The 13,589-nt window shown below is 39.7% G+C and overlaps 2 protein-coding genes across 2 annotated transcripts in view; one reads left to right on the plus strand and one right to left on the minus strand.

Moving 5' to 3' along the window:
- Positions 1-3,031: 3,031 nt before the first annotated feature.
- Positions 3,032-3,970, minus strand: ora6 (olfactory receptor class A related 6). Its single transcript, XM_088325146.1, has one exon. The coding sequence runs from the start codon at positions 3,968-3,970 to the stop codon at positions 3,032-3,034; it is 939 nt and encodes a 312-aa protein (XP_088181272.1).
- An 8,220-nt stretch (positions 3,971-12,190) lies between these two features.
- The window catches only part of LOC148346104 (uncharacterized), a 31,175-nt gene continuing 29,776 nt past the window's right edge, over positions 12,191-13,589 (plus strand). The window contains exon 1 of the mRNA XM_088325154.1: positions 12,191-12,331. The gene's annotated coding sequence lies outside the window, so the exon portion shown is untranslated. The remainder of the gene's footprint in view (positions 12,332-13,589) is intronic.

A 13,589-nucleotide genomic window follows, 5' to 3' on the forward strand; every position in this document is an offset into this window, starting at 1 on the left:
TGCTATACAAAATCTTACAATAAAACTATCATTTGTATCGAAACGAAAGGGTCAGCGTATAAATGCTGGCTTGACCTTTGCATAGAACCGAACTGCATTGCCGGTTTGGTCTGTTTCTGTACAATCAATTTTCATCATAAAGATAACAATGAATAAAATGTAAGGTTTGCTGGGAATTTATAACATCTGTATTCCTGTAGTGTTTGGTTTTGTCGTGTTAGGTTATTTCAAAATTCTGATGATGTGTTTAGTGAATAAGAAAGTAGCCTTTAAATGTGTTTCTCAACCTGTTGTGGGCCAATGCACCTTTTTTTATGTGAAAAATCTTGAGGTACTTTGCCAGGAGAAAAAAAAGTATTTAAAAGTGGAATGTTTATTGTAATGTTTGAAATATCAAGTTGAATTTTGCCCAAGTTGTTCGTATAAATTACCATATTTTCCACACTATAAGGCGCACCGTGTTATAAGGCGCACCTTCATTAAATTATATATTTGAAAACTTTTTCCATACATAAGGCGCACCGCATTATAAGGCGCTATAAGTGCATGTTGGTTTAAGATAAGGTAATTGTGCAATTTTGTAATTGTAATCCTGTGCAGTCCTTCGAGACATTTTTGTGATTAAGGGCCATATAAATACATGTGACTTGACTTGACTTGGCTACAGTAGAGGATGTAGTTACGTTATGCAACCATTAGATGGTGCCGCGCTAAAGGGAATGTCAACAAAACAGTCAGATAGGTCAGTCAAACTTTATTAATAGATAACAAACAAGCTTTCCACAACTCCATTCACTCCCAAAATGAATAAACAGCTGTTTTATTATTTTCTATGAGGTAAAGCATTTTCGTGACCCATCTTTAACATCTTTGAACAACAGCAAGGCATAACATTTTACTTTTCCTCCATTTAGTCAACACGCAAAAAAACGTCTGATACTGTTATGGTAAATTAAACGTTAGTCCAATCGCAATATAGTGACACTCGTAATGTGCAAAAACAATAACAAGTGCAAAACAATAACAATAAAGCAATAACACAATAACTGTAAAATGTAAAACGTAAACAGCTCATCCTCATGCTTCTTCCGCAACATCGATTCATTAATGTTAAACTCTCTCGCTGCTGCTCTATTTCCGTGTTCTATTGCGTGACTGATCGCCTCGAGTTTAAACTCTGCGTTATAAGCATGTCTCTTATTAGGAGCCATTTCAGGGTCTTTATACAAACGCACAAATAAAAGAGAATCGTTGTTTAATATTTCCCAGTATGCACAACGCACTTCTTCTTCTACGCTTCTCTTAGTTGCGAGACCTTGCAAATCAATATTGATCCATATATAAGACGCACCGGAATATAAGGCGCATAGTCAGCTTTTTTAAAAAAATCAGATTGTATGTTCGCCTTATAGTGCGGAAAATACGATACTTATTTAAGTTTCTTCAAGATGAATACATTTTTTGTCACAGCTGAGGCTCCATAGCTTGGAAATGAGAAACACATTTTGTTGTAATCTCAGTTATTTTAACTTTTTGTTTGTTGTTGTTGTGCCAGAAACAGAAACTTGTATTCTAGTAAGGAAAAACACTTAAAATGAGCAATATTCTTTGCCACTGGAAACATTTTTGAAATACAGTTTGAAAGCTTTATCCCCCCTAGAACTATTTTCGTGCAGTCTGCACTGTTCATCACATTACAGAAATAGTGACCTGCTGCCTACATACTGGATATTCAAGAATACTACAGTTACTTGATTGATGACTGGAAGACCGGACGAATATGACAGCCTCAGGAAACTAGAATATTGTGATGAAGTCTTTTATTTTCAATTAATAAACAATAATGCCATACATTCTGGATTAATTACAAATCAACTGAAATATTGCAAGCCTCGTGTTGTTTTAATATTGCTGTTCTTGGTAAAACCTCAAATATACCATCCCAAACTATTGGTATATCATGAAAAAACTACTATTAGCCTGTAAGCTGTAATTAGCAATATTAAAAATGTTAAAATGCTTGTAGTTTTTCAGTTGTTTTGTAATCAATCCATTATATATGACTTCAGGAAAAAATTAAGAACTTTTGCACAATACAGTGGAACCTCGGTTCTCGACCATAATCCGTTCCAGAACCCTGTTTGAAAACCGATTTGTTCGATCACCGAAATCATTTTTCCCATTAAAAATAATGTAAATCGTTTTAATCCTTTCCAACACCCTGAATGTTTACCTTGAATGTTTAACGTAAACATAAAGCTAACCCAGGCTAATCGAACGTTCGCGTTATCGTAATCTTCAGTACAAAAGATTACGCTAACATGAACGTGTAAAAATAAAAAAAAAGGATAAAGAAAAGAATTATGCATAGGATTTCTTACCTTTCTGGTGGTCAGCAGAAGGCGCAGGTGGACAGTGGTGCTATTATTTCTTTCTTGAATGCAATAGTTGTACGCACTACTTTTCTTTTTTCACCTGTAGCAACTTTGCTGCTTGCACTGACTTTTTTCGGAGGCATAATTAGGGGCTAAAACACTTCGTACACCTATATTAAAAGCGAAACCAAAACGAAGCACGTCCGCATGCGATAACAGTTGGTCACGAAAAGAGCGATCGATCTACACCCGTACGCCACTCAGCATTGCACCCTAAAGTACGCACTCACGCATTACCGGCGTTCGAACTCCCATTTTTTGACCGAACAGCGAAGCAAGAATTTCTCGAAATTTTTGGTCGGACTCCGATTTGTTCGAACTGAGAGGCGTTCGAAAACCGAGGTTCCACTGTATTCTAATTTTCTGACACAGTCCTTTATGCTTGGCAATGTCACACATTTAGCAAAAATGTTTTAACTGGTCACAAATTACCTGTAATCAAAAATGACCTGCATCAAACTAGATACAGTCGTTAATGCATTCCTTTAAAAAACAACGAGAGACATTTTATTATACAATCATTTCAACTGCTACGAGATGAGTGGAACTACTAGATAATAATGAAGCTACTAAGTGTGGATGGTTAACAGAGAAAATTACTTTTTCCAGAAGTTCTTGACAAGAAGCAATCCTTTACCCACCCCAAACAAGTATGGACTGATGGATGTATAGGATGTTGAAATAAAAAACTCCAGTTCCACCCAAAACGGAGCATTGGTAGCATTGAAAGTCATCTGGAAAACCAAATAGATGGTCCAGTCCACCAGAAACAAAGTCATTGCTGCCAAGATGGCAACGCTGCTCCGGTGAAGTCCTCGATTTTTACGTCCTCTTTCGAACTTTGTGCTGTCACTCATGCTGGTGGTTGGCTTAACCTCAGTCCTGGGGCAGAGCAACACAATGACAAGCAGGCAACTTGTAAGTGTGACCACGGCCAGAGGAAGAAGATAGCACAGTAGAATGAAGGTGTACTTGTAAGCGTGGTTAACGGTCGGACAGTGGTTGCTGCTGCATAGGAAAAAGTCTGGCTGGCATCCCGTTTGGTTCCACATCAGGTTGCCTGTCAGGTTTTTTATTGGGCTTTGCAAGTTCACAAGGAAAACTGGGGAACTCAAGAGAATAGAGATACCAAAGCAGATTCTGATTACCGTCCAAGCGGAGTGGATGTTATCCAGGTAGATGGGAAGGTGGACTCTTTTCCTTGCGTCCCTAAGCTTCTGATAGCGATAGACACTGATGAGGACGGTGAAGAGGATGCTGCTGATTTCCCCTAAAACCGCCAAAAACTTAAACGAGCGACACAACCACACGTCAGGGGCTGAAAAAGAGCTCACATGGATGACGGCATCATAGATATTTATTACGACAATCTCCACCAGATTGGCCGTGGCAAGTCCCAAGAGAAACAACTCAAACGTCTTGACCAAGGACCATCCGGTCTTCATGATGGAGAAAATGAGAGAAATGTTTCCTACGAGGCCCACGCATGAAATTACAATTCGTAAAGGCAGGAGGTGGAACAAAAACTCCACCATCATTGAATAGGTCCGTGTGCGACTCTCTTTTCAAAGCCCTCTGAGATGCGAAGAAACTGAAAGTGAGCTGGAAACATTTGAAGGCTCGGCATCATTAAATTTTCACCTCTGTGCTTTCCAAAACACAGGGAGGAGCGCTTCTTCGGGTGAGATTTAGGGCGGTGACACGTCGACGTGTTTATCCCACCGGCTGACATCTACAAATTCACATTTACAACATCAGTTTGCAGCTCCGTCTTATCTTGAGTTTGATTTGTGCCGTCAACACGCAGTAGCCGCCAACCTAAATGATTAAAGACCGCATATCAAACGCCCTTTACGTCTACAGGAAGACTGAAGTTAACGTTACACAGTATATCAAGTTTAACACTATTTGCCTGGCTGATGTGGCTATTGATTCATTCATCCATACCAATCATTGCTCTGTGTAATACAACACATGGTTTACGATGCTTATTTTGGGATTACGGATGGCATGCAGTCTGATTTTGACAACGGCACAGAAATATGTAATCTAAATGCATAAAAACATGCTTAGTTATGGCTATTAATAATGTTTTTTCTGGATTGCTTCATTTGGTTAGCGATCCCGCCTCTCAATGGAGAGATAGAAGGTTCAAATCCTAACACTGGCTGTTAAACTGTAATACTTTGCACTTTGTACTTCGCAGGGTCAGTCCATTATCCCCAATTGCATATTGCTGCAAGCGGGGACCGACAGAGCACACTTTTGTTGTACCTGATGTCTCTTTTTTGCTGTTATTCCCACCTCAATTGTGCAGCTGCAATCCATCATTCCCAATCCCATATTGTTGAGAGTGGGGTCCGGCAGAAGGCATTTTTGCCTGGAGGAGAGCCCTTCCGGCCTGCCTAAAATGAAATGCACAGTTGTGACCGTGATCCATTACTCCTGGTCGAATTTTGCTGAAAGTCGGTATCGGCATAGCACATTTTCTGTCGGTTCAGGCCAAAGAACCGTGGCATTGTGGCTTACCTAAAATGAATTGCAGCAATCCATTATCCCTTCGACTATTCCTTAGATTGGGAACCGAGAGAGCAAATTTGTGTTAGGCGTGGCAGCTCTTTTTTTTTCGTTCTTTCCGCCTGAAATACACCAGTTTGGCCGCAGTCCACAATCTCCGGTCAACTACTTCTGCAAAGCGCTTGTTTAAAAAGAGAGAAGGGCCTTCTTTGCGGATTCTCACATATCACGGGGTCGTTATGGTCCCCATTAACCTCAATAAACATCGGATTACTGTATTACTCTTGTGACGAGATTTGTGTTCACTCACACTTTTATAACACAAAACTGACCCAAAGTGGGTCCAAAATGTACTTGATCCAAATTCTTAGGGTGCATTTTACAGTACTACCCCACTTGATTTGTATATATTTATAAAAAATAAACAACACCATTTTTACTTTAAAACTTAGTTCATCAATCATTAAAATGTCAATTAATGCGTTTAAACATTTCTGGTATTTGTAGAGTTATTTAATCTGGCTGTAGTAACTACAAACAACATTAATTATTGTGGTTATTTGGTGACATCCATTGCTAAATATTTGTTTTATAGTGAACTTTTCATGTTTGTATGACAGTATTGGAACAGATTATTACTTCTATGGGAAGAAGGAGCAAAACGTGATGGACTTTACAGGTTCCAGTCCATTTTTTACCGTTATGTGAAATCTGAATGATGAGCCTAACAGTGGTGAAGCCGTAATGGGACACTGGGGTCTCGTGATGTTGACAGAGGACCGTTCATGTTTCAGCTTGTCTCTTTGTCCTCTGCATCGTCTCTTCGTTAGCGCAAACTGAACTCGTCACGTCCTGATTCAGCTTAATGGTGAATCCCACTGTGGATGTGTTTGTGATTAAGGATAAGCCGTACACTGGCAGTAAACGGAAAAAAAGAGAACATCAGGGATGTATTATAGCAGCTGATAATTATCAATCAAGATAGAGATATTTAAAACATTTTTTCATCTTTGTGGAGCTGATAATGTATTTTTAATTGTTTAAAATTGTTGTCATAATGGCCGCAGATGTTGGTAATCAGACTCGCAATTAAATCCATCTATTTGGTGTTGTGCGCTCTTACTTTGAAGGCCAGGCTTTATAGGCTTATGCAACTGAGGGGAAAAAAGGGTTGTTGAAAAAATAACGCTTTGACTTGTGAGTACTAACTTACGCCATTTGAAGGAATTATGTGCAACACATAGCAACATTTTTTATATTTATTATCTTACATTTGGACAGACGGTAGAATGGTACTTTGAATTATGTTTTCTTCATCCCCTGTGAAGACAGACAGCCCTATACTGTTAGACTAACGAATATATTGCGATGAGATCTTTAACATCTAATTAGACATTGTGTTTTAATTTACCACTAAATATTGCTGTATTATGCCAAACAACTGAAAACTGTCCTAAAAAGCACAAGGAAGAATACAAACTACAGAGATTCAAAGTTATCAAACCGTATCATTTTTCTTCTCAATTTTTGCTCAGCCTTTCGGGAGGTTTTTTGTTTTTTGGGGTGCCCACAGCAGCAAAATGTCAGATGATTATGTCAGCTATCTCTAGGTTAGGTTCATGTCATGTAGAATAAATACAAATTTCTCAACAGATGAGTATTGAAAAAAAAAAAAGATTAAATAAATAAAGGACATTCACGTGATTGTTCGTGTATTTTGGGGATTTTTTCAATCAACATTGTTTTTTTTTTCAATAAACGATTTTTTTTCCTGCAAGTTTTTTACCACTCGGAGTTGTTAAATAACACACACTGTCCCTTTAAAGCCCCAGGGTGTCCTGTCCCCCGGATCTTTGCTCATGCAAAAGATTTGGAAATAAGCTTGCAAATTTTGCCAAGTGATATCCTAAAAGCCTTCCGTAGTGCAACATATTGAAATGTACACGATTTGGCTTGATTCTATGATCCGGTGACCTCTAGAGAATAATTGATTCCCAATTTCACTTAAAATACACATTGCAACATTTTTTTATTGTTTGAGGGGAAACATACTTACCAACACTACAGGATTTTTTTTTTTTCTCCAAATTTTAACAACAAGTCATATTGTATTTTAGTCTATAGCTGCTTTATGTTAAAGCGAGACTAACCTTGTGTGTGAATAAACCGCTCCACAACACATTTCATTTCCGTTTTGGTAGATTTGGCACTTCTTGTTTTAAACAAGCACATGTTGTTGTTGTTGATGTTTTTTTCATATTCTGGAGATGCATAGTGTTTCACACGAACATATAGAGTGTACAATAACATCTACCACTTATTAAAGGAGCTGTATGGAATTTGGATCTTTGTTACTCTCTGCTGCCATTTCCTGTATTAAAGTCATTATCACAGCCTCATTTAGCTCATTCATGATGCTTTTATGGGGTTTGGTTTGGCTTTGGGCTCTACTAAAAGCAGGCTTTTTCTTACTTTCACGATTTACATGCTAAACTGACAAATAGAAGAAAAAAAACCTACTCTCCGGCACTTTTCCCGGCAATCCGCTTCTTCTAACCTCATGTGTTTCGCCCCGAACATCTCTGATAAAAGTAAGATAAAAGCAGATAGGCGCAGTGGCAAATAAAACATAAGAGCTCTTTGAACTCTGTGGGGCATTGAGAACACATAACTTGATTATTCAGATGTAGCAGTACTGAAGGCATAGGTGTGAAATGCACAGACCTCTAGTGGATTCCACGAGAGCAAGCGATGGAAAACTATGGCTCGCAAGATAGAAAAAAATTCATTGGTATTCTCTATGTTCCATATTTGGCATGTGCCAATGTAGTGCATACAAAAGCAGATGCTATTCAACCAATAATTATGGTTTGATCCTGTATATATAGAGCAGTTTCAACTACATATAGGGAGTCAAACCAACAGACCCCACATTTTGTCTGTATATCGCAATTAAATCCTTTACATGGAATCCAATTAAACAATGTATGTTCACTGTTGAGACACTTTACGATGAAAACATAGAACAAAACTGAGCACCCCAAAATGCCAGCCAAGCATCAAGAGTAATTTGATTTGGTGAGCAGTAGGGGTAGGCGGAGCTAAGCACACAGGGCACACACACACACTCACCTTCTCTCTCCCCCAGCATTGTCTGCACTGAAGGGAAATTTGTCGGTATCCTTGTTTGCAGCGATCTTAAGTAACTGCGGTAGGGAGACCACTTTTGAATTGTATATTTATATTGATTTGGGACGCAGACTCTGAGGTCATTGGATCGAATCTTCTGTGCGGAGTTTGCATGTTCTCCCCGTGCTTGAGTGGGTTTCCTCCCACATTCCGAAAACACGCATGTCAGGTTAATTGGCTGGTCCTAATTGTCCCTAGGTGTGAATGAGCGAGTGAGTTGTCTGTCTCTGTGTGCCCTATGACTGGGTGGCAACCAGTTCAGGGTGTCCGCTGCCCACTGCCCGAAGATAGCTGGGATGGGCTCCAGCACCCCCGCGACCCTACTGAGGATAAGCGGTGCAGATAATGGATGGATGGGACACAGGCTCTGCATTATTGTCATTTCACCGATTTGATCAAATATTTAAACGCCACACAGTAAAATAAAATGTGCTGAAGAATTAGCTTTTGTCTGGAGAGTGGGTTTGCTGTTTTAGTTCAACTTTGTCTTAAAATATGTGGTGTGGCCCTCTCAAAAAATATCAATATTTTGCTTTTATGGCTTTTTGGCTCTAGAGTGTGCCCTAGGTTTAGAGATGTAACGTAAATTGGTCAATTGCCTCATGAAATTTCGTTTGTGGATCAGTGTTTAGATCACATGTGTCAAACTCCCGGCCCGCGGGTCACGTCCGGCCCGCCTTGTAATCATATGCGGCGCGCAAGACCATTTTACATTATTGTTATTAATGACCCGTCAATATGAACAACGCCGTCTCATCCCTGGACATCATATTCTGACGTTTTATTCACTGTACCTATTCCTTCATATATGACGATTACTATACTATATACCATGGATCGGGAACCTATGGCTCGCTAGCCTTAAATGGCTCTTACTATGAGTACTTATGGCACAGAGACATATTTAATTGCATGCAAATTTTCTCCATCTCGTTCGAAACTTGAGGTATTAATCCTGTTCAGATACAAGCAAAGCCAAACCAAACCTGAATTGTGTTGCAGTACTTTGCAGAATATATAGGGCATGTTCTCACTACAATTTACAGTCAAGGTGCCACACAAAATAAAACTTATATAAATCCTTTATATAAAAGCTCACTATATAATCTGTGTTCAGTGTTCAGATACTTTTTGATGAATCCACGGAACAAATTGTAAATACGCCAAAACACCGGAAGATAACTGAAATTTATTTGATTGGGTGAGTGGGAGGGATGGGTGGAGCTATGCAAAAAGTGCAAGCACTCCCTCCCATCTCTCGCCCTATTCCGTCTGCGCCAAAGGTAAGCAGATCAGGCTCCCTGTTCTCAGAATGTTGTGACGTTATTACAAAATAATTTGTGTAGCTTTTTCATATTTCTACTTTTGACAGGAGATACAGGACTGTCTCAGAAAATTAGAATATTGTGATAAAGTTCTTTATTTTCTGTAATGCAATTAAAAAAACAAAAATGTCATACATTCTGGATTCATTACACATCAACTGAACTATTTCAAGCCTTTTATTATTTGAATATTGCTGATTTTGGCTTACAGCTGAAAAAAACTCAAAAATCCTATCTCAAAATATTAGAATACTTCCTCAGACCAAGAAAAAAAAAATTTTATAACAGCAAAACTAAATCAAACATTTGAAAATGTCCATTGATGCACTCAGTACTTGGTTGGGAATCCTTTTGCACGGATTACTGCATCAATCCGGCGTGGCATGGAGGCAATCAGCCTGTGGCATTGCTGAGGTGTTATTGATGCCCAGGATGCTTCGATAGCGGCCTTCAGCTCATTTGCATTTGTAGGTCTGGTGTCTTTCATCTTCTTCTTAACTATACCCCACAAATTCTCGATGGGGTTCAGGTCAGGGGAATTAGCAGGCCAATCAAGGACAGTGATGCCATGGTCAGTGCACCAGTTACTGGTGGTTTTGGCACTGTGGGCAGGTGCCAGATCATGCTGGAAAATGAAATCCTCATCTCCATAGAGCTTTTCAGCAGATGGAAGCATGTAGTGCTCTAAAATCTCTTGGTACACAGTTGCATTTACTCTGGACTTGATGAAACACAGTGGGCCAACACCAGCAGCTGACATGGCTCCCCAAACCATTGCTGACTGTGGGAACTTCACACTGGATTTCAAGCAACTTGGATTTTGCTCCTCTCCAGCCTTTCTCCAGACTCTGGCGCCTTGACTTCCAAATGAAATGCAAAACTTGCTTTCGTCTGAAAAGAGGACTTTGGACCACTCTGCAACTGTCCAGTGCTTCTTCTCCATAGCCCAAGTCAGACGCTTCTTCCGTTGTCTTGAGTTCAGAAGTGGCTTGACCATGGGAATACGGCTATTGTAGCCCATTTCCCGGACACGTCTGTGAACTGTGGCTTTTGATACCTGGACTCCAGTTTCAGCCCACTGTCTTTGAAGCTCCCCCAAATTCTGGAAGCGGCTCATCTTCACAATTTTGTTAAGGTTGGGTCATCTCTCTTGGTTGTGCAGCGTTTCCGGCCACATTTTTCCCTTCCAACAGACTTTTTGTGGATATGCTTTGAAACTGCACTCTGTGAACAGCCTGCTCTTTGAGAAAGTTCTTTTTGTGTCTTACCCTGTTTTTAAGGCTCAGGAAACCCTCGCAAGGTGTTTCGAGTTAATTAGATGATTCAGGTGATTAGTTGAATAGCCTACTTGTATACTTTTTCATGATATTCTAATATTTTGAGATAGGATTTTTGAGTTTTTTTCAGCTGTAAGCCAAAATCAGCAATATTCAAATAATAAAAGGCTTGAAATAGTTCAGTTGATGTGTAATGAATCCAGAATGTATGACATTTTTGTTTTTTTAATTGCATTACAGAAAATAAAGAACTTTATCACAATATTCTCATTTTCTGAGACAGTCCTGTATATTAAGGAGAGCAAAATCTTTTGGGATATTTAAGTTTTTTTTTAATATATACATTGACATAGGAGCAAAGGAATTTGAATGTTATCTTAATGTTAAGGTGTTTAAGTTAAGTTCTAAGTTGTATAATTTAACAAGATATTTTTATTTAGAGCAAAATAATAAATACTGTATAAGTGATTTAAGGTTTAAATGTAATATTCTTGTCTGCTTTTATTCATATTTATGTTCCAAAAACATTCAGTTTAAGTGTGTTCAATAAATGTTTATTCAGATTCAGATTCAGATTCAGATCTACTTTATTGTCATTCTAGTACACGTGTATACAGAACGAAATGTCGATGCATCTGACCCCCACAGTTTCCTTGAATGTACAGATATAAATAATGTTGTATTGTATTTTGGCTACGTATAGTATTTTACCATAGTTCCGATAGTGCAAGAAGAGTAGCTAACCAGATGCGCAAAATGGGCAGTCAGGTTAACAAGTCAGGTACACAGTACACAGTACACAGTAACATTATATCCTGGTTGGCCCGCGACTTTAAGCGTGTTTTGAATTTTGGCCTCTTGTGCAATTGAGTCTGACATCCCTGGTATAGATGGTGCTCCAGATCAAGGTTTATTCGGCTCATTTGAACGCAAATGAAAATAAGTAGGTGACCGAAGGCTACTATTAATTCAATAGGCACTCAGGTGGAAAGAGTACACAGGTGTTCATGTCCCGTGACGTCACAGCAGACACCCTCCTCCCCTAGAAAGTTACAAGGGCGGGACGTGGAAGCGTACACTACGCGTGCGTGCACGGCGGGATAGAGTCACGCGTGGATAGCCCTTTAAAAGCCTCACCATGATGCCATCACATGCTCCGGCAGCGCGCACGAGTGACATGTTCTCGTCGCTTCTTCTCACCTCCGCGTCTTTCCAAACATTTAGCTAAAAAAAAAAAACGGGAATCATCCACCAGCCCCGGGGACTTTTTTTTTTCCTCCCACCCCCCATTCGGATTGCTCTCGGTTTTGTTTCGCCGTCTGCCGCCCGGGCTGTTGTTGTTCCGCTGGCCGGAGGCGGCTGCGCCGAGCTCCACGCACTCGGTTCCGTGTAGCGGCGGTTCCGAGGTGGTGGGAGTTGTTGTGGGGTAGAGGGGACGAGAGTTGGAACGATCGATCGAACGGAAGAGTGCGAAGCAATCGGACGAAAGAAGGGAGGGGGGTCGTTGGATCGGATTATCGGGAAGCGGTGCCGGCTGGACCCCCGCGCGAGAGAGCTCGAAACGGCTGCGAGGCTCAACTCCATCGCGGTAAGTCCTCCGGTTTTATCGCTGGGCCTCTTTAAAAAGTCATGTCGCGAGAACGTTTTGTTATTGATAATGTGAATAGAAATCGCCGTGGGAGGGGGGCAAAGATTCCTAGGGAGTGGTGGTCTAGGACTTGTTTGTTATCCCGGCAGAACACACACATTTTCCTCCGCCTGTTAAGTGCAAGGGCTCACGGTGTAGTAATAGAGCTAAATGGGGCTAATTGGTCTGCACAATCTCATAAAACACTATACACGGGACTTAAATATATCACCCCCACCCTCACTAAAAAAAAGCTACCGTCGAGCTGTAAAAGTAAGTGTCAAGGGTATAAACACAATGGAAGCCTTCTATCAAGAATTTATGGCACTCCAACTACATTTATTGCATCCTTCTTTGCAGAAAGGCACAGGTGGGATTGGAACGCTAAGCGTTGAAAGGTGTTTAAACATACGCACGAGCACCTAAAAATGATATAGTACAAAAAACATGTTTACAGTCTGATAAACAAACATTCATTCCGGCTTTGATTATTTCGTTTTATTTATTAGATATACTCAGATAGGATTTAGATCCATGATCACCATACTTTTGGAAACTGAAAGCTACTTGTTTGTTATTACCACAAAAGGTTACCAGTTTGATGTGAATTTCCCACATATATTTTGATTTCTCGTTTATTATTTTATTTTCAATTATTTTGCAGCAAAGATCACAACAAATTGAACAAATTACCATACCTGTCAACCTTTACGTTTTTGCCGTACAAAGTGCGTTTATTATGCATTTTAAGACGTGTACGACGTACAAGAAAATCTGTGCGGAAAAACGCAAATTTGTCAATTATGGGTACCATCCGGTATACACCGACTTTGATGAAACGGCAAATCAATCAAGTCAAACGAGTTTGCCGCGTTAGCCTCTATCTCGGTATCGTTGTTTTTTCGTTGCAAACGAAGCGAGCGGTTTGATGCTACTGTGCGCATGCATCTGCCGCCTCGGATTACATGTAGTTATGTAGTGAAAGGAAGTCCGTCTCTTTAGAGAACCGGCTTTTTCGGCTCAACTCGTTAAAGAGAGACGGCTCACTTGCTTTGATGCATTATATTGTGAATCATTATTGTTGTATAAAGAAGTTAAGAAAAAAAGGAAGTATAAAATATTACCAACAATAATTTAATGCAGAAAATAAATTAATAATTTGAATAAGAAAATGTATTATTATACTTGCATGTTTTTTTCCTTCTACAGTGAACGTCCA

This window comes from Urocampus carinirostris, chromosome 20, assembly GCF_059441175.1.
Source record: "Urocampus carinirostris isolate Australia breed hairy pipefish chromosome 20, RoL_Ucar_1.0, whole genome shotgun sequence".
NCBI classification, from domain to species: Eukaryota; Metazoa; Chordata; class Actinopteri; order Syngnathiformes; family Syngnathidae; genus Urocampus; species Urocampus carinirostris.